Consider the following 21,939-nt stretch of genomic DNA (forward strand, 5'->3'; position numbering starts at 1 on the left):
TGAGAGTGTGAGCCATGCAACAAAGGATAGGGAGGAGAGGAAAAGGAGAGGGGCAAGGGTGTATGGAGCTGGCTGCACTGACTTTATGCTGCTGAGATTATCTTAGTTATTCATCTAGGACTGGATCCACAGTGCACTGAAAGCAACAGAAAAAAAAAAATCTTCATTTACATTAGTGGGTTTTGTACTAAGACGGCCTCCTCTGGCAGCACATAACAGCTGGAAAAGAGGCAAAAGATTTAGCCCTGTATATGGCTAGAGAAAAGCAGAGCAAGTTTTATTTAAAGCTCAATACATGTTGAAGACATTTCAGGCATGTCTAGCAGCTTGTTTAACTACTTGTTTCAGTTTCCATTTCTCTGCATGTGAGGAGGCTGCAGCTGTGCTCCTCGCCCCACAAATATCCAGGGTCAAGGTTTTCAAATAAATGATGTAATTGGTTCAAGTTCAAAGATCATTTGACACTTGGATTAAGAGACCACATACAACACTTAGGGCCTTTGTGTTTGTCATTCAGAACAAGAGCAAATACGTGTAAACTCTGTTTGCTTCAATTTAGGAGCTGAGCAGAGTTCCTGACAGCAGTGCAGACTGCTTGTATCAGTAGTGAGTAACAGTCTAGGCACCAAAAAATTCTGGAAATTCATGGATGCTTGAAGTGAGATCCAGCAACTCTCAGAAATACTCTGAGCCAGCATTCCTCTCCCAAGCAGCAGTCCAGACTTTGGCTGTACAACACATTCAGTCCACATCTTTAGAAGAAAATGTTAGGAAAACCTTCAGGTATCCCTAAGAATCATCAATAGCAATCCCAATAGCAATTTGGGAACAAAGGAAGAGTCGCTCACCTTTTGTGCAAGATCTTAATGCTCTGAAGAGCTTCCTAGTAAGCAGTTAGTGCAAAACCTGGGCTCAGTGCTTACTTCAGCAGAAGGTATACTTTGGTAATAGGACTACGGGGCACTCCAATGGCCAGCACAATTGCTCTGTGATGAACCTGAACCACTGTGCAGCCACAAATGGACATGTCACAGGCTCATGGGATGACAAACAGGAGAGTGACCGCAAACTTGTGATTAAGGACCTCAAGGGGAAAGGAGGCACTTCTGAGTGCCTCTTTCCTCCTCCTCAGGAGGTGTGTACCTCTGCAGCATTAGTTAGCTGAAGGACCACTTGGGCAGGACTGCCTCCTTCTGCCCTTGCATCTGAGTGCCTAAGGCCTAAGTCGTGCTCCTTTCTATTTGCCGTCCTTCCAGATTGTTGCCCTTTACAATTCTAACTTCAGAATTCTCTCTGCTTCAGTGGGGTGGTAGAGGCTACCCCCAAGACTAATGTTGTACACTCTCTCAACACCAGGGTTTACCTGGAACACGCAAGCTCTGTGTTCTTGTCCACCAGTGCTGACAGATTCTCAGTCAATTTTTCAAACAAATAAGCTGTTGGGCAATGAGTGGGGTACCAACACATTCAAATATCTTGAAATAGAAATTAATCCTGCTGAGTATAACCTGGATCCTCAATTACTACGGTTGTTTAACCACCGGAGAAGAGTCACTGCTTATTCATAGCCTATGCTTCATGTTTCCTTCAAACTACTTTCAACTCCTTACACAACCTCCCTGGATTGTTCTGCAGAAGAAATGGGTATTAAAATTACTGAAGCAGGGATTACTCTCTAACACACCCTCTAATGCAACAGCTCTGGATGCTGGAGGAGTAAGAGGAACGGGTTGCACAACAGGTTCTCCATAGCTGGCATCTCCCCTTTTGCCACTGTTTGAGAGAGAATTCTGCACTAGGTGACTACTGGGTACCTCTGAGATTTATTTCTTACACTCCCTTCTGTCTACTGACGCGGGTGAGCTTGATTATCCACGTAGGTGAGAAGCCTAATATTGAGAGGCTAAGATTCTGAAGGTTAGGTTTTTGCCTGCAGTTTTGAAAATGTTCAGAGCTGCTGTAATTGTTATGGCTACTTATTCTCATGAACGGTTTTTGTATAGACATATGATAATTAAAGGAAAATAGAATATAATCCCAAATAATGTATTTACCCCACAACACATACGACCTGCCCCACAAAGGCAATTCAGTGCAATATGACAGTACCTTCATTGGTGATCTGCCAGCAGGAGAAGGGGAAACAGAGGCTATGTGTCTTGCTGGTGATGCTGTGAAGTTAGAAAGATTTCAGTACACTCTTGGCATTACAGTTTTCGCTAAGAAATATTTCTTAAGTGGATAAGAGATCATTCAATACACAAACATTATCTCCGTGTCCCTCTAGATACTTGTCTGATTGCAGCTAATTGTTCTAGATATTTTGTTTATTTTATTTTGTTTTCAGGATTATCGTGCAGTACAACCAGTGCAATAGAAGATATTTCTGCATCCATCTTCACCAACAAATTTTATATCACTGTAAATTGGTTTATATCCTACCAAATGATAACAGAATTAAAAAAATAAGTCACTATAACAACTTACTCCTCCTCTTTTTGTTCTTAAGAAATATATTATGTATTTGTATGTCAAATAAGAAAAAGGGCAATACATAATATACTTACATCAAACATTTACCTGTAAATATAATGTAAGCATGACTGGACATACTTTAATACATAATTCTAAAACACAAAAAGTGTCTTCCCTCCCTTAAAAGCAATTATATTTATAGTATTACTTAAGCAGCCTTTCCTTTAAATGGACATTAATTTTATGAAGGGCTAATTGCTTATAGTAACAGAACTCACGTACTTCCATGACTGCTGTGCATTTTCTGGCCAGCAAGATTCCTTGTGGCTAATGATTGTTTCCAATTGCTAACATCCAATTGTCATAAGATCAAAAGATTAAATTGATCATCCTCCCTTAGTACCACCATGAACTGTCTGAAACTATTCAGTGAAGGGACAAAGTATTGTAAACAGAATGCTACAGAAATTATTGAGATGAAAATACCTGTGGAGGCACTTCTACAGCCTTCTATGTAGAGTAATTAAACAATAAATTAACCTGCCCAAATAGTTAAACATTAATCAGAGTAGAAAGAATCTTAAGACCTCAAATAAATAATGTTTTTCCGTGAGCTTAGCATGAAATGCCCTTAAACTCACCAGTCTGTGCAGGTCTTGGTGGTACAGGAGGAGATATAAGCTTTCCACTTTCTGATGAGTTTCTGGCTTCCTTCCCACTGTCCAGGCTCCAGCTGCTGGGAGTGGTGTTTACAGCTGGAAGAGAATGAAAAAGCTGGCATAGGCACCAACACTTCTAGCTCTCTGATTTGCCTTTATCCATGAGGGCAAAAATACACAGAGTGAAACGTTAAACAACTGAACAAACATGCCTGAAAAGCTCTTATGATTACATCAGTATTTGAAAAGCTCTTAAATAATGGCTGCCAATCCTCTGGTTGCCTGATGTATGCATCTGGCCCTCAGGTCAGTTTGCGATTGTATAGCAGTCAGGATCATCAACAACAGCAGCAGCCGAGATAGCACTCTGGTGCACAGCAAATCCAGCTACAAAGGTTGATAAGCTTGAAGCCTGTTAATATAATCACTTTATCTTTGCACCAGACTCCTATTTAGAAGTTTCTAGGCAGAAGGGAAAGGACTATGCACAAACTGTTTCCATTAACTCATTTTATATACAGGAGTGACTAGAGAAAGGAACTGCCAAATTCCAATCAGCCTCCCTCAGAAAGCTTACGTGCAAACAGTCTTCTTTTGCTTACACAGGCTACAAATTCAGAACTGAAAGAAGGTGGAAAGGACACAAAGTTAAGGCAGTGAAAACTGGAATGAAAGTGTCTGGGGGGAAGAAAATTAAGAAGACATTGCAGACTAAGAAAATTCATATACAGTGTTTGTACCCACAGTCAAGGATCTCTGCTTCATCATGCAAAATTACTATCACCTTGACATGCATAAACCTGGCTGTTGTATTTGTCTGTGTAACCTTTACTAAATTCCGTAACTTTAACTGAGTGATCCCATAAGGCCTGGAACAGCTTCCTTAACAGAACTAAATTAGCTCACATTTATCAAGGAGCCACCAATATTAGAAAGAAGTCAGACAGGTAGAAGGACAGAGCATTTAACGTGAACAGGGCAAAATCTAACTAAGAACCTACAGTTTCATCCTGTAAAATGTGGAAAAAATCTGCTTCAAACCTCCGTGTTCCCCCTAAAAAAACCCACCAGAACCCCATCACTAAAATCCACTCCACTTTCAAAGCCTCAAACATCTTGCCATGACAGTTTCCACGCTCATTTACAAAGATAAAGTGAAAAACAAAGTACTGTTGCCAACTGGTGGTATCGAGGATTGGTATTATAGCAACACCAAGGGCTCTCAGAAGGAATGCAATCCCACTATAATAGTAGTTAAAACAAAAAAGTACAAGTATTAATATCTGTTTTGTATCTGTAACAATATTATTACCGTATATTGCACATTAGTTGACCCTGAAAACAGTGCTCAGAATAATCTGTTTTCTAGAGGATCATTTTGCTTTTTTATTGCCAAAACATGCAATATATTGCTTGCTTTTTATTGTAGGCTGTTACCTAGGAGTATGGCTTTGCCTCATCCTAAAAATGACTTGGCACCACACCTAGGTACTTCAAATGCCTGAATCTCTTGACAGGCCAATTTTTCTTTTAAGTCATCCAAGCAGTCAGTTCTTTGGACTGCTAAAGTCTCCAGGACAGAATATTTACTTTAACAATTCTGTAATGTACTTGGCCACATAGGCCAGCGGAAAAGTTTTGCCATTTTCCGTGTTAAATTATTTAATATGTTTTTTTCAGCCCTGTGAAAAATTCCACCCTTCAGCTTTCACAAAAACTTGGACACAAAAATAGTTACAAAAATCAGCTCTTATTGATAAAAATCTCATTCCTGGTCAGTTCTTGTTATAGTATATTCTTAAAATATTTATCTTCAATATAGCTGTTATACTGCTCTTTATTCAGTGTACCACAAAGCGCAGCACATAATGAATTGATGGAGCATATTATGGATGTGAAGCACATAATGGAATCTTAGCACAATAACTGTGCCAAGAATACTGAAATTCCCCGGGTGAAAAATTATAGAAAGGCATTATATTTTGTCTGTGGAAGTTCATAGGTTTCTCATTTAATCTATTTTAACACTCCCCCAAACCAACAGGCAACAAATTGATTTTTTATTTTCCATCAAAGTGCAACCAAAAGCACAGCGAAATATTTGGCAAGGAGGACTTGCAGGTACCAAACTTCACATCTCTACACAACTCTTCAGCTTCTCTCTGCCCCAGTCTCTGTCCATTGCTCCCTATGTCTCTAATGTGAAGCAGAAAGGACAGCTCTCGCAAGCAGCCTGCTGCAACCTGCTGCTCCATCACCCCCTTTCCTGCAAACGTCTGGGCCTTTCTGAGTGCAACACTCAGTTCAAACAAACACCATGTTCCCCTCTTTTTGGCAAAGTGTTTTGAAACTTAGTATTAGTGGAATTTAATTAGTTATTTAGAATGTTTTGAAAGTTGGAGATGACAATATACACTCAAAACAATTAGCATTCTACAGGGATATAACAGATTAAATATATTTTCATTGCTTCCAAGATTGGTATGGTGCAGCACTTCTTCTTACCTTTGTCAGGGCCAGGCAGATTCGAATCGCTTCGTGGCAAAGCACCATCTCCAATATGATTAAACAGCATCCTCTGTAAATTGAGAATACCGTCATTTATGCAGAGCTACTGTTTTATTTCAGTAGCCTTTAAGAAAACTAATATCTTTCGTTATTATCCCAAACACATGTCTACTTTGGAGGTAGAATGATAGACATCACCTAAAAACATAAACAGTTCAATAAAAATATGTGCATCCAAATAAGGAATAGACTAGTTTTCCAATATACACACTGGAATCAGAAGGAGTATTATTATGTACACAGTTCTGACAGTTTCCAGCTCCCTAAAAAAGCAAAATAAGGCTCATTCCTCAAGAGGTATTTTAATAGATTATTAAACAAGTGCAGGAATAGATTTACAATAATTTCATTGCAGAATCAGGATCTGAACAAGGCATAAAGTTTGGCAATATTCAAGTTACAGCTGTTACAAGAATGTTGTGTATTATTTCCAACCCTGACTATTTTTGGTAGCAGCACTCTTACTTCTCTTGCAGATAAGAGCTGACCCAGAAAGCATTTTTGCCTTTCCTTTTCTGTAAATTTATGAAACAATTTAAAAATTCCACTAGTTATTTCTTTTGGTAGCATTCAAGTAATTCATGGGTCACTAGTTTATCTTGATAACAGATGCAAACAGCATACAGTTAATCCTACAAGTAAGTCATAGAATCACAGAATAGTTTGGGTTGGAAGGGACCTTAAAGATCATCTGGTTCCAAACCCTCTGCCATGGGCAGGGACACCTCCCACTAGCTCAGGCTGCCCAAGGCCCCATCCAACCTGGCCTTGAACACCTCCAGGGATGGGACAGCCACAGCTTCCCTGGGCGACCTGTGACAGTGCCTCACCACTCTTATGGTGAAGAAATTCCTCCTTATGTCTAGTCTAAATCTGCCCCTCTCCAGTTTATACCCATCACCCCTCGTCCTATCCCTACAAGCCTTTTAAACAGTCCCTCCCCAGCTTTCTTGTAGCCCCTTCAGGTACTGGGAGGTCGCTGTAAATCTCCTAGAAGCCTCCTCTTCTCCAGGCTGAGCAACCCCAACTCTCTCAGCCTGTCCACATATGGGAGGTGCTCCAGCCCTCGGATCATCCTTATAGCCCTCCTCTGGACCCATTCCAACAGCTCCATACCCTGCTGAGGATTCCAGAACTGGACACAATACTCCAGATGAGGTCTCACAAGAGAGCAATAGGGGGGCAGAATCCCCTCTCTCGCCCTCCTGGCCACACTTCTTTTGATGCAGCCCAGGATACGGTTGGCCTTCTGGGCTGCAAGTGCACACTGCCGGCTCATGTTGAGCTTCTCATCGGCCCGCACCCCCAAGTCCTTCTCTGTAGAGCCGCTCTCAGTCACATCATCCCCTCTTTAACCTTCCTCTTCTGACTGACATACTCGTAGAAGACCTTCTTGTTGGTCTTCACTTCTCTTGCCAAGTTCAGCTCCAGCTGCATCTTGGCCTTCCTGACCTCATCCCTACACAACCAGGCAGTGTCCCTATATACTTCCTAGGTTCCCTGTAGGAACTTGCACTGCCTGTGCAGTTCCCTCTTGCTCTTCAGTTCAACCAGCAGGTCTCAAATCAGGCACGCCGGTCTCTTCCCTTTCCTGCCCAATTTCCTACATATGGGGACTGAGCGCTCTTGTGCATCATGGACAGCATTGTTAAACATTTGCCAGCTCTGTTCTGCTCCCTTGTCCCCAAGGACGATGTCCCAAGGGGTCCTACCAAGTAAATCCTTAAAGAGCTGGAAGTCTGTTTTCCTGAAATTTAGGGTCCTGACTATACTCCACACTTGCCTCATGTCTCTCTGGACCCTGAACTCCACCAGTGCGTGACTATTGCAGCCCAGGCTGCCTCCAATCCTAATGTCACTGATGAGTTCACTTGTATTAGTGACCATCAGGTCCATTACTGCATCCCCTCGGGTGAGGGTCTTTATTAGCTGGATGAAGAAATTATCCTCAATGCACTCCAGGAGTCTCCTGGATTGCCTACGGCTTGCCATGCTACTTTTCCAGTATATGTCAGGGTGGTTGAAGTCCCCAATGTACTTTCCAAAGGAAGTCACAATAGATAAAATTTACTTTTTTTTTTTTGTTTTTTTTTTTTTTTTAAAGCAGGATCAGACAATCAATGCAATCCAAATAAAATCCTATGCTTGTACCTCCTTCCAGTGTTCATAGGCGACCATACCGAGTCAGCAAGGCACTATGCTGTGGCTTCACAAGACGGTAAACCCAGCTGAAAAGTAGTCTTTCTGGACCTAACATGTTGCAGCTCCATATTACAAAGCGAGGAAAAAATACTTGGCCAATTCAACTTGACTTAAAACATCTCACAGAAAGAATGCTTTGGTAGACCTTGAGCTACACTAGGTTCACCCAGAGCTGTACTAGAGTCATACTGGATCAGGTAATATCTGTTTTCCTGGAGTTACGATTAAACTGAGGCGACGTAGCTACCTATGGATGTTAATTTGACAGAAAATATGATCATATATTCCCGCCTGGTCTGGATCAAATGTTCCCTGCCTAGTGAGTCTGCAGTGCACTAGGATCTAGTGAGCAAGCACTGAAGTTCGTTTTCTGTTATGAAGGTAAAGAGCAAAAGCTGAAAAAGCAACTGAAATTGGAAGAGACAAAAGCTGAATGAAATACAGATAAATGGGGACATACTAAAATAATGAAATAAAACCATATAGAAGAACAAGAGCAACTACAGGATGTTCAGTGAGACAAAAAAAACTAAAACACCCAAAAAGTGAAACCTAAGCTCCATTAGGAAGAAGAATAGTGCAAGTATTAAGAAGGCTTGTTAACCAGTCAGTGACAGCAGGCATTCATCTTCAGAGTATGGGAAGAGCTGGAGAGACACTGTACAGTAACAGCCAGACATCAAAAAGCAAGCACAAATGGATGTTTACTGAAAACAGCTGTACACAGATAACCTCAAGCATCAACTTCAATGAGGGAAGCAGATGTAGTATTGCTGTGGTGTTGTTCTATGAAGTCCATCAAACTTCCTTAAATGACATAGCTATGGCCTGAAAGGACTTGATTTGGACTTGAAGTGCAGGAATTTGCCTGTGCACCTTGATTTTCCTGGTTGAAAAAGTATTGTGAAAACTGCACTCATTAAGCTGTAACAAAGACTTTCAAAAACAGGTGGTCCTTTCCTTCCTAACTCAGTGTGAAGCTCCAACCAAGACTGTTAAAGTTAACTTCTGGTGTTTAGAAAAAAACAGAAAGGACAAGGAACAGTCTGACCATCTAAATTCTAATAAAGAGTTGCATGTATCTCCAAGATATCTCCTCACAACTGTCCTGAGGATTTCTTTTCCTCTTCTTAATCAGAAGTCCGAGAATCAGAATTTTGTTTCTGATCACAATACATTTTTACTGTTCAGGGAATAAAGCACGAGAGAAAGAAACTGCACTTTTCCCTGATGATAATGGCAGAAAGAAACTGTCAGAACTTCTCACCTTTGAAACATACTTCACTGTACAAACAAGTTAATGTTCTACTTACCCTCTCTTGGGACACTGAGGGTAGAGACAAATTGGGAGATTTTCCTGCTGGGCGAGTCTCAGAGAGAGTGGAGACTGGGACTACGAGCTCCTCAGCCTCCCTTATCGAATCTCGGGTAGAGTGGGGGATAGAAGTCGCATTCCACTTGGCAAAGCAAGAGTTTGCAGTCTGGGAGCAAAAATGGAATAATTTTTTTCTTTGCGGCAAACTGTAAAACCGCTTTATTTAAAGAATATCTCCTCGTCTTTCCTGTATGTTGGTTTGGCTTCACTACCACTGAGAAGTAGATATAAAAGTAAGTAGATCCCAAGAACTGCCCTTAAGTTTGGCTAAACTTCAGTATTACTTTGCAAGCCCTCAAATAACAGCATGAGAACTTAAACAGAAAAGTAGAAAAAAATAAATCAAGAGCTAATTCAATAACTGAAGAAGCAAGGGACAAGAATACAACTAGAGAGAAATCAATAAATCATTTCTGAAATAAAGGATTCTGGACTACTAAGTTGGCTTTTATCAGAGGTAAAAATTTCTAGTGGAAATGAAAGTGTTGAAAGGAGGGCCTTTCACACTCTACCTATGTTGTGTTTTTTCTCAGCTTCAGCAAGAGGTGCATTGTGTGATGGCACAGATTAAAACAGCAACTGTGTTAAAGGAAAGCACTTCAGGGAAGCAGGTCCATTAAGAAGAAAAGATTAAATAGAGATTCAGAATTGGCCAGCTCACTAAGCTCATTTTGCATTTCAGATTACTCAAAAGATACAAATTTCATACAGACCTATCTAACAGTAATTTTAAGGTAAGAACTCAATGTAGTTTCAGGAAAGAAAGACATTTTATTACTCCAGAGAAAAGAGTAAGTTGAAAAATCGGAATTGCCACACGGAGCACATTATTATCTCACAGTGGCTAGGATTAGCTATTTCAGAAGAAATAAAGGGGAGGTCAACATGGGCAACTGCCACAATAACAGTTTTTCTTTCTTTCTTCTTCCCTAAATTGAAAAATGGTACTGTTTCACACAAGCAGGCTGTGTCATCTGGTAAGTCTTTGTATCTCTCTCTCATTGCAGTGAGTGAATTTCAAAACCTAGCTCTAAACCTAGACAAAGCAAACAGACATGTGGATCAAGCACCCCATAGTCTATTCACATCTTTTTAATGTAAAATGTTTTAGAATATTTGCTTATAAAAACAAGCAAAAACAATCCCCTTGAAAATTAACAGCAGTGAGCAGACTACTTGGAGCTCAACAAGCACCCTTTTCATCTCCTTAGCTACTTGTGTTCAGAGGACTCCCATCAAACTTCCTACCTGCGAGGTTTCGGAAGGAGTAGGGTAGATGGCACTGCAGGGCCTGTCTCTGGGTGACAGGCAAGAGTTTTCTCGGGAATGCTTATGTTTGTCAGACAACAGAGGAGATGCTAGAATATAAAAATGCATCAAGTGATTAACTTAATGCAGCGAAACAAACTCACAGACATTTCAATTCTACGCTTATGACAAATAAGCATATGACATTCCTATGCTTATGACATCCCCTGTCCGCAATAATTCATATTCCTGAAACAACTGGCCAAATTTGACTTCTGACCAGTGATATCATGCAGAAATCCAGGTGTGTAATGGATCAACAATATTTAATGTTTACCACAGGACACAAGCACTGACCTCTGGCACTGGATGGAGCAGAACTGGTCACATTAGGTGAAGCAGAATGAGTAGAACTTAGGCTTGAGGTAGATGGACTAGGCTGCATACAGAAGAGATGCTGTTGTTACTACATCACACTTACAGGCTTGGAAAATTAAAATTTATAACGTACTTTTCACTAAAACAAAGACCTTGTAATTTGTTAGACTAGTCTCTCAGTATTTCAAAATAGCAAACCAGTATAAAAGGCATTAATGTTACTACACAAAGACACAGTAAAAAATCAAATACAAAGAAATTTAATTAATATATTAAAATAATTACTTCACAGCTGTGACAGCTGGACAGAAAAGTCTATGTAAGTTCAGATGTTTTCGCATCATAGTGCATTACTTTTGTAAAGAAATCATGCTTCAAGTTAAAGAAGCAGCAATTACATAAAAAGTTGTTCCTTCCAAATTAAGGATGTTAACAGCCCATTTAAATACTTATTTTTTAAAAGAAGCATACGCAAGAGCTTTGAGATCTCTGAATGAAATAACAGATGCATTAATGCATTAATTTAGCCAACAGTCTTGTAAGAAAGGTTCTGTTTAGTTCAAAGAATGACAACAATTTGTACCTGCATGTTAAAAACTTCATCGGAACTTTCTGATTGCCCAGTGATATTGCTAACTTCAGCAGAAGCTTGGGATGACAGCGATGAGGATGAATACCGATTGACAGCTGGGTAACTCAGAGGACTATTATAAGAATAATGAAATACAAAATAGTTAACTCTAGTTGCCAATCATAATTTTTCATATGAAAACAGCACCCATTTATTAATCTCTACAGTTTAATTTGGATTTATTGGTTGAGAGAGAGTGAGAATATATATATCAACTATTTGTGCCTGAAGATACTTCAGGCAGACCGTAAAAGGAATCATGCACACATTTTTTTTTACCTCATATCCAGTGAGTAACAAAATCTATCAACTTCTAGTAATTTAACTTGCCTGCGTCGTGGTATGACCCTGGCACCATCAGGGCTCACAGAAACAGGTATGGAGTTTCGGCATACACGAGGACTTCCATTTGGGAAATGAATAGGACTAGCTTGTACACAGGCAGAAAATTCCTGGTGAGTTGTTAAAGGAAGATTAATTAAAACGAACATAATATCATTAAACATCTTGTAAGATACAGACAGTAATTTGCATATCTACATTTTAGATCAGCTTCATGATTAGTAAGAGAACTATTTTAACTTTTCACTGATGATACTTCACCTTTAGTAAAATGACTATTTCTCTGCGTTGTATGGAAAATACATTAATTTTCTCTTTGCTTTGTGGTACTGCAAGAATGCTACGAGTTGTAATGTAGACAAACAACCGAAAGATGTCACTATTTGTTGCTTAGGAAAATTAAACCATCTACTTTAGCCACAATGTCCCCTGGTTTATCGATGCACGTCCTCACATACCTGTATTCCCAAGCTTGACTTCATCACAAAGAACTGATCCACCAGCTTTTTGTGCAACGGCCTCATGTCCTGCGGCACCACCTTCTCATGTACTGCCAAGCCAAATTCTAGAATCTGGGCCTGCAGAAGAGACAGAAGGAAAGAGGGGAAAAAATATTTTTGATCAATTTTCTTTAAGCTTTCATCAACAATTACCATACTAAACAAAATTATCAAAAAAATGCATGTTGCATTAAAAATATCGAAATCCCTGACAGAGACCTGTAATCAAACAAAGGCTAAGACCAAAACCAGGAATACACAGGGAAATTTATGGCTCTTGCCATCTTAACTTTCAACTTTCCCAAAGATTTGGCCTATGCGAATTCAACTCTCATATAAAAGCTGCTATGGATAACATAGTAAAAAAAATCTGGCTAAATGTCATCTTTACAAAGCAGCAGTTCTAAATCCTAAGTAAAAGCCTTTTTCTACAAGAACAGTTAGTTACAAAAAGCATGAATCAACAGCAATGGCCATATCCAGCAGAGACCCTGTAATCTATTTTCAATGCAGTCCATGGTTACTTATCCAGTTCCCCAGAGACCTCAGCAAGTAGTGGCTTTATGTATATTCTTGACAAAAGGTAGGACAGGCTTCAGAATAACACTGCTAAAACTCTAATCTTGCTTAAATTTAGTCACAGGCATTTGAAATACTGATTTGGTTCCATGAGGAATCAGATAAATTGATATTAAAAACAAAATAGTTACACTATACTGTAATATTTTTGGATGAGAGCTAGTAGCTGACGCTTTCAGTGGCCACACAGCTGCACAGTATCACTGGCTTGAGGTCAGGACTGCAGCACATCCATCCACGCACACATCCAGCCCAGTCCTTCTGAATACTCCACATTTTCAGTTATATCATCTGTGGGTGCTAAGCAGGGTTTAACAGCTATCACTTGAAATTCACATTTTTGTCATGGAAGTTATTAACTCTAGTTTTAAACTGTAAGGATTAGTGAGACTAACTATAGCATGAAAAACCAAAACTGCAATGTAAATTACTACAAGTTGTTTACATGAAGTTAAAGTGAGATCAGTGAATCTATTCTGATTTATACTGTCTGAGGATCTGTCCCTTTGGCTGATCTGACCAAAAGATACCACAGCGCTGATGAAAAATGAAATTTCCATCTTGCCAAATTCCAATAGTCTGACCTCTTTATCCCAAGCTGGCAACAAAGTCTGAAATTTCAACATGCTGCACAGAACAGAGATAGGTAAATGTCAGTTAAAAAAGCTGAATTACTTAGTAAGATCATCTGATCAAAATATTGTTTCTTCAGCAATTCCAAATGGAGACACTTCATATTTCAGGCTAGTAGGTCATTGTCTTATAAACAGATGAAGAAATAAACCAAAAATCATATAACACATATAATACTCACCTTGTTAATTTAATCACTTGATGTTTGTTTTACTGCCTACCTAATTTGGCAATTATTATTACATATCTTCCCCTGTAATAAGATTTTCTGGGATTTTTGACTCTTATGCTAAACCTTGTAGTGAAAATATTTTTTCTGTAGTACTGGTAAAATACGTCATACAAACATTTGCTGAAGTCATCAAATGTTTTGATGAGATAATGTCTGTTCAGTACTGGTGGTAAAATATTCTGTGTAAATATTTGCATATGAGCAAACTTGTCTCTCATTCAACCTTTAATTTATTAGTCTGAAGTGATTAAAATGATGATGAAAAGAACTAGGGAAAATATACTAATAAGACCCAGAAACCTGCTCGTATAGGAAGTTGCTGTCTACTTGGAATCTAATTCAGAAAATACTGAAGACCATAGGGCAATTATTAACCTCTGAAATCTTATATTTTATTTTGGGGTACTTTTAGCTAGAAAAGCCCAGCAGGCCATCTAGTCACACTTCACCTGCTCAAGCATCAGCTCCCTCAAGCGCGTGATCTTCTCTCCATCCTCTGGATGGTTCAAGATGTATTCTTTGACAAAGAATGCCTAAGCAGAATAAAATCATAAAGTAATATAAATTGAGTAAAAACAGATCACTTTTTTTTTTCTCAAATAAGTTTATAGGTTATATTTTTGAAGCAAATGCTTCTTTCTACATCACAGAGGATAACTAATGCTAAATAATTATTCACATATGCATTGGTGGAGACTATGGGATCATAAAATGTAGTCACTCTTGAATGGAACTTACCAGTTGTTCAATATCCAGGACAAATCCTGAATCAGATTTGGAAACCCACAAATCAGAATTGAAACAGGTCACCTGAACAAAATATCCCTTACCCATTAATGGAGACATAGGAGTTTCAAATAATTACAAAGAGTTACATTTTCAACTTTTTTTTCATACTAGGAGCTTCATTACTCCTTAAGTATAAAGATATCTTAAGAACACTGTGAAATCACCCCTTCCTCTTCTTCAGTTCTAAAATTTCATGCTGTGACAACCCATAGTAAGGAAGTACTGAGAACTGTCTAGAAAATGCCGATACTGTAATGAAGAACATTTATTTCACATCATCCTGTCAGTGCAGATAAGCAGAATCATAAGAATTTATGTTTAAATTGTTAAAAGGAGCCCTCTGATACTTGCTAAAATCCCAAATCCCCAACTTCTGCCAGCTGATGGTTTTTTTTCCCTAGCTACAAGCTTAAGGTTCTTTCAATGTCAAGCAGGTGGTGTCCTAGTGGTTTTAGGCTAAGATTTATACAGATCTGTAATATGAGTCAAGAGATTTAATTATATAATTTCAAACAAAATCACCAGTACTTCAGGGAAAAAAAGAACAGGATTTGATTAAATGGAGTGGAACGAGTGGTTTGCAATAATTAATTATGAAAGTGCCTCTACTCTTCTAACACATGTAAAGCAGCTAAAAGAAATGTAAGTTACAGTACAAATTGCAGTTTGAGAGGTATGAGTAGGCACAAAACACACTGTTTGTGCTTTTCTAGAAGTGGTTAGAAAAACTTTAAAAAGCCAGCAGTCCTCTATAGCCACTGATCAGCACACGTAAAGGTGCTGCATAACTGTTACTTCTTTAGATCTTCCTGGAATCTGACCCTGTACTGAGACCAGTGAAAGCATAGCTTTGACACCTGCAATACCAGCCAAAGTGCCAAATAATTACAGATAGCTGCTTTTTATCCCATGAGGAAAGAGGCAGCTGGCCAAAGGATGTTATTTCCTGAGTCTTACACTTCTTAAAGCTTGGAGTTGCCTGGAGGGAAGGAGGGCATCTGTAAAGACATGGTCATGCTTAACCTCAAGACTGCACACTCCACGACTAACTGAGTTTTGAGATTTGTACAGGGCAGAAGGTAGAAGGAAGTGAAAAAAAGACAGAGGAAAGCATTTACAGAGGAGAGGAAAAAGGGAAAGGCGGAAGATTAGAAGTGGCAAAACAGCTGGAAGACATAAAGACTTAAAAACAGACATGCAAAGAGAATGAAGGTGAAACAGAAAAAAAACCCCAACTCTTACAATCACTGCTATCACTTTTGGTGTTGACAACACAAATTGGTGAAAAGTCCTATTTTAGATACATAGCAAGAGAGAGAGGAAGAGGACAAAAGGGAATCAAGACACGAAGACTGTCTAGGACAATCAAGCATTGCAGCTAATAAAAAAGGAGCAAGCTAGAACCTTTAATATGCTTGTGAAAAAATGGAAAGCTAAGCAGAGACACCAACCAAGGTCTGACACTGCTAATTCAAACCAGACATAGCTCTGATATGACTGTATTTCTCAAGGGACTCCCTTTGTGGTGCTTTACTATGCTAAACAGTTTGTTGTTGTAGTTGTTTACGGGCAGCTGGGAAACATCAAACACAGTACTTCTCTGCTTTAGTCTCACAATTTTCATGATATTGCAGTTTTGATGACAGATTCTAACACTATAGTGGGCTCAATAGCTTGTAGTTTCATTTAGATGCAGTTTTACCAAATTTAACACTTGAGTTAACGCCGAATCTTGCAGCCCTTGAGACAAGTGGACAGAATGTTATTCAACTTGACATTTTCAATGGAAAAGGAAGAACCAGCAGACTCAAGCATTTCGTAACAGTATTAGGACAAAGAGGAAGATCAAGAGGGGCTGAAAAAAAATATCCTTCCTTTCTTTTTACTAGTGTTTCAAAATTTCACAGAACAAACCCAATAACAGAAAATTTTAATCATATGTATTATTTTTTACTAGATTTTTCCAGAAAATAGCTTTCCTTAAAAAATCGGAGAAGAGAAAAAAGATGGATCTGGAAAACATGGTTATTCAAGACAATAAATTTCTTGTTAAGAATTTTGTGTGTATATATATACATATACATATCTATATTAAAAAATTAGAACGTAAGCACACGAAAGAAAATTTGCTGGTCAGCAAGAAGTAACTCATGACCTAGAAGGGCTGGAAGGAGGGAATATATAAAAATAATACAGTTACAAATAACTATTTCATTTAAAATCTGCAAACAACCCACTAAAGAATGCAGAGTAATTGTGAATCGACTCAACACTGGAGTAAGTTTATGGTACTATTTGCAGTTAAACAGTTGTTTCAATAAAGCTATACATAATTAACATCTCTTCACCCACAACTGCAATATAGGTACAATTAAAACTATCATTGATTGATACGGCACTTTCTGTCCTCAGTTCATACAGAGGAGCCACATGTGTACGAGAAAAAATCAGTAAGGAATTGTCCTATGACAAATTTTTAATGAACAGAAAATAAATCGCTTACTTCTTGATATCTTGCAACTCCACCATTAACTGCTGCATCAATGACCCCATTTAGGCACATTGTGAGAGGGTTAATATTTTGCATCTGTCGAGTTTGACACTGACTGATGAGTGTTCTCAGCTGCTGGTTCTTATTTTCTAAGACTTCAATTGCATTCTCGAGGGGACTCATTTCCACCTAAAAGGCGAGTAAGGAATTGCAAACATACTTAACTTCTCATCTGAAAGATGAAATATATTAGAGGTAATTTCTGATTTCTTAAGAGAAAATAATGTCATTCTATGTTCTAGAGTACTGGGGTAGAAAAAATTCTACTTACTTGTCTACACTCTCTGAACACAGAGAGAATTTTATCACACAATCAAGAAGCAAAATAAACAACTCCCCCTCTCTTGTAGATTCATTATCTGACATTGGAAGATATACAGCCCTTGCTGCAAAACACTCACACACTTCATCCTGCAGTGGAACTCTTGGAATTCAGAGCTGAACTTTACCTAAATTGGTCCTGAGGCCAGGGAAAGCTTCACTGTGCTTAAGGACACAAAGCCAAGCTTAAGTATGGTTGCACTAGTTCCCCCATCCAAAGTGAATTAAACAGCTAGACACTTTGAACTAGGATAATAATCGAGTTATAGTCCCTTGACTATATAGTCCTTGAGCAGGACATGTCTGCCCTCTCTTACAAGGTGAGGAAGCTCTTCTCACAGGTAGTATGAAATACACAAGAAGCAAAAAGCTAAGCAATGGGAAGAGTATAGGCCTGCAGTTGCCATAATACTGAACCATAAAGGCACAAATCTAAGCCATGATCTAGTACATGCCCAGGAAAAATTATGACAGTTAACTTTTGGAAGTGGTATCTATAATAGTAGCATGATAGTAACTGAGGATCTTCATATTAGGGCTCATTAACCGAGCAAGGACTCAATAGGAGTCAACTAATAAAATTTCTCATGTCTCACAGAATGTTTTGCTTTTTACTAAATTCCATTTTTGTTTTTCTGCAGGAGAATATTAGGGCAGTGGATAAGTGACATTTATGTTGCTATTGCAAAAAAGGAACACAACATAGTTTTAGAGAAAACGAGTTGTACAATGGTATCACTGTATTTAATGGGGCTATTTTAAGACTGGCTTTTACAGGAAGGAAACTGGTTGCGGATGTTATACTCCTGGGCTCAATAACTGACCAATTATTTAGAGATCTTTACAGGAGGAGCACTCCTCTGAAGACATTTGAAATGTACTTAAGGATTTTCTAAGAAATATAGCAAGAAGGAAGGAGAAGAAATTATAACGTGTCAGTAATAGATTGCTACATTAGACTCCATTCCTACAGGTTCTGCGTAGGCATTCTTCCCTGCCCATGCTGAGATCTGGGAACGTCAATAGAGCTCTAGGAGACAGAGATATACTCATGTGGCATTTGTTACAGTATAGGAACTTAAAAAATGTTTACTTCTCAAGAATACTGAAAGATATGTTAAGTTATAGATATTTTAGGTATTAAATATTAGATCATGCTGAGTTTTAAGAAAGTCGTTTGCTGACATTAAATGTTGCCTTTGGCTGCCCGTTATTGTTCTCAACTTCTTTGTCCCCCAACTGTTTAAACGTATCATAGGGGTTGTTCTTAAAAATACTGTTCAAGATAAGAAATATCAGACAACTCAAAATACTTTGTAAATAATTTTGTTGTAGCCAGCTTGAAAACTTGCCTAAAGAAATCAGATGTGGGTAATAAATCTTAAAGTAGTTAATTAAATAATATATGGATAACGAAGTAAACTAATCTGCAATATGCATTTCAATCGATTTCATACTCACTACTTCACGTTTTTCCACTTCAAACCAACGAGATATTCCAGGTAAACTCTGCACCAATATCAGTGTGGTTCTCTCCACCCATAGACTCTACAATATATAAAATCAATTTATTTCCTGAATTTGTCTCTATATTTTTCTTGATTATTCCCAGTTTTCATTATGAATACTTCCATTTAAGTAACAGTACGCATTAAAAAAGAAGTATTAACATCCCAGTTTCTACTGAAATGCCTATCCCAGAAGCACAGATCATTCACTTTTCTCCTTCTTTTCTATAACCTACTCCTAAGCAGTAATTTCTGCTGATTCTTCTCTAACATGGTATTATTCTATATTATATGTTGTCCCCTAATCACTCACACTATGTCCAAAATCACGCAAAGTCCAAATATCACTCATGCTAAATCATTTTACTATTTCCTTTCCGAGATATCATATGAGGAAAGGGAGAGTTCAGAAGCAGAATGGATCACATAGTGACCAGCTCTCCTTTGTGAAGTCCTACTTGAGACTCCACAACGCATGGCTAATGGGATACTCAAATGTACTGTTAAACACTTTGTGAAAGAGGTTTGTAAAACGACACATCAACACAGAGGACAGTGCTTACACAAAATGTGTATTGAAATAACATCTTAAGTTTTAATTAGAAGACAACAGTTACTTAATTTAACTAATTTATTACTCTTACAGTTCTTGCCTCTAACTTTATAACAAAATTATTATATAATTCTCTTTGTGTGTCCTAATATCAGAATATATTCTGCGTCAGGATGTGTTTCTAGTGGGTCAGAATTAAAATTACATCAGTAGAATGTAAGATTAATTTTTAGTGTGACATTTTTATTAGGCAGAATAGAAGTCATTTACATATTAGGAAAGGAACTATCGCTCTTCTCTGAGACAATCTCTAATTTCAGAGGTAGTTTTCACTCTTGATATTACAGGAACAGAACATTACGCTGCAGTTTAGTCAAAACTGTCTCTCCCTTGCTCTAGGGAGAGAGAATTTTTGGCAATCCTATCCATACCCCAGGTTACCTACTTAACAGCATTTTCCCGTCTGCCTTATAAACCTCTCTGGAGGTAGCTCTGCTGTCTCCAGATCTGCCTTCTGTATATCACTAATGCAAAAAACAAGAGGGTGCTTTTTCTCTCCTGTTCCCATACACAACAGGACCTTCCCATCTCCCATACATTTTTCATACCATTTTAATTAAAACGAGAAGTGAAACAGTCAAACCTGAGCTACCATCTCCCTAGAGAATTTGTTATACAACACTTGGTTGAATAACAGAACTATAGATGATGTTTCAATAACACAACTACCATTGATGTTAATAAATAAATCCACTGGTCCAGGAAAGGTGATGGTACTTTACCTTGAATTCATTTTCCTTGTCCTTGGTGCCTTTGTGAAAAGGCCTGTCATATCGGAATCGCCAGATGTGATTTACTTTGTAAAAGCTCTTGATGTTATCGGGAATGCCATCTCTCTGAAGGACTTCCTGGTTTTCTGGAATTGGCGTCACTGCATAAATCTGCAGATCTGTATGCAAAGGGTTAAGGCTATCCCAGTTAATTCAAATTAACAAAGCATACTGACTCTTGACAGAAGAAAAACTCTTTGAAAACTGTGTATTCTAGACTATTATTGGCTTGGAAAAGGAACTTGAGAGATTTTTTGATGGTTTGAGATTTCTTCACACTGTTCTGTTGAAAATTTGATATTTATTTTTGAAATAGAGCTACTTATATGGAACAGTACACGGATTAAAGGTATTTAATTAAATATATCCTTACAAATAATATGTTATCCATGCTAACATTATGTTGTATTGTAAAAACTTGAACTACCGTAACTTGAACTGATGCACCATTATCACAGCAACGATAGTTCTACAAGTATTTTTTGCTAAAGTAAGAATTTTAATAACCTGTCAAGCAATTTTTAAATAAAACCAACAATTACACACACAAAAAAAATTCCAAACATAATAGTGTGACAGGTACAAATTGCAGGGGAATATCCACCTACCCTTTCAGTGGAGGCACATTGTGATTGAAATTGGCTATAGGTGTACCTACATTTTTTTAAAAGCATGGAAGACTTAAGTGCAGTGTATGGGTTTGTGATTATGCGGATACACTGTGCTTCTGCCTGAAAGATGGTCTCATCTGGCTGATTAGCATGTTGCATAGCAATGGCATGTGGGAACTCATTCAACATTCGCTGCTGGAAGGCCTCCAGCCTTTCATAGTCATGTCCTCGGCAAACAAATTCCTTATTCTGAGCAAAATAAGAAAAAAACCACCAAGAGTAAGTTATGTGAAAATAATTGGGTATCATTAGATAAATCCAAACATGTGCTCTTAAATATAGACTTTCCAAGCAATTTTTACATCATTTTAAAAAGAAAAAAATTAGAAACAAAAGGCAAGAATGAAAATAAGATATCTAGAAAGAACGGGTTACTTATAAGAAGGAAATTTTACCATATAAAGTATGTTTTATTCAGAAGCCTGGAAAAATCGGATGATTATACTTAAAGCTTTAATACAAATCTGAAGGAAGAAATTTTTCTTACTGGATTAAAGTATGTAACCAACATGACATATAAGATTGTATAAAATATGTAACTGTTGCACTATGTTTTTTGTTAAGACAATTAAACGGGCTGAAAGTCCTTTTCATGAAGAACTAGTAACATGAAGAACTTTGCTTTGAAGTTACAAAATTCTGAAGAAAAACAATGCATAAGAAAGTGGTAGAACGCATTCAATGTGCCATATCCTCCAAATGCTTATGAATTATCAGTAAATTAAAATTATTCAATTTTACATTAAAATTATTCAATTTTTGCCATATGAAGTGAAAGAATACTCCTGGCTCCAACATGATTTCTTTTACCCAGATGTGGATGCCCACTGTGAAATTGCACCATTATTTTCCTGAGATTGAATAACATCAATACAGATACAACACACAAGATAA

General features: G+C 38.0%; 1 protein-coding gene across 4 annotated transcripts in view; it reads right to left on the minus strand.

The window, feature by feature from the left end:
* DOCK4 (dedicator of cytokinesis 4) overlaps window positions 1-21,939 on the minus strand; it is a 248,507-nt gene that overhangs the window by 4,239 nt on the left and 222,329 nt on the right. For 2 of the 4 annotated variants that reach the window (XM_054056436.1, XM_054056435.1), the window contains 14 exons: window positions 21,093-21,234; window positions 20,327-20,493; window positions 18,945-19,031; window positions 17,115-17,291; window positions 14,272-14,355; window positions 12,337-12,456; window positions 11,867-11,988; window positions 11,489-11,609; window positions 10,885-10,966; window positions 10,528-10,637; window positions 9,218-9,385; window positions 5,640-5,712; window positions 3,117-3,230; window positions 2,110-2,171 (listed from right to left, as the gene is read on the minus strand). In XM_054056436.1, the coding sequence (XP_053912411.1) occupies window positions 2,110-2,171; window positions 3,117-3,230; window positions 5,640-5,712; window positions 9,218-9,385; window positions 10,528-10,637; window positions 10,885-10,966; window positions 11,489-11,609; window positions 11,867-11,988; window positions 12,337-12,456; window positions 14,272-14,355; window positions 17,115-17,291; window positions 18,945-19,031; window positions 20,327-20,493; window positions 21,093-21,234 (1,629 nt within the window). The remainder of the gene's footprint in view (window positions 1-2,109; window positions 2,172-3,116; window positions 3,231-5,639; window positions 5,713-9,217; window positions 9,386-10,527; window positions 10,638-10,884; window positions 10,967-11,488; window positions 11,610-11,866; window positions 11,989-12,336; window positions 12,457-14,271; window positions 14,356-17,114; window positions 17,292-18,944; window positions 19,032-20,326; window positions 20,494-21,092; window positions 21,235-21,939) is intronic. The other 2 variants (XM_054056438.1, XM_054056437.1) reach the window with 1 other exon arrangement.

The sequence above is a fragment of the Cuculus canorus genome, chromosome 1 (assembly GCF_017976375.1).
Source record: "Cuculus canorus isolate bCucCan1 chromosome 1, bCucCan1.pri, whole genome shotgun sequence".
Classification (NCBI taxonomy): Eukaryota; Metazoa; Chordata; class Aves; order Cuculiformes; family Cuculidae; genus Cuculus; species Cuculus canorus.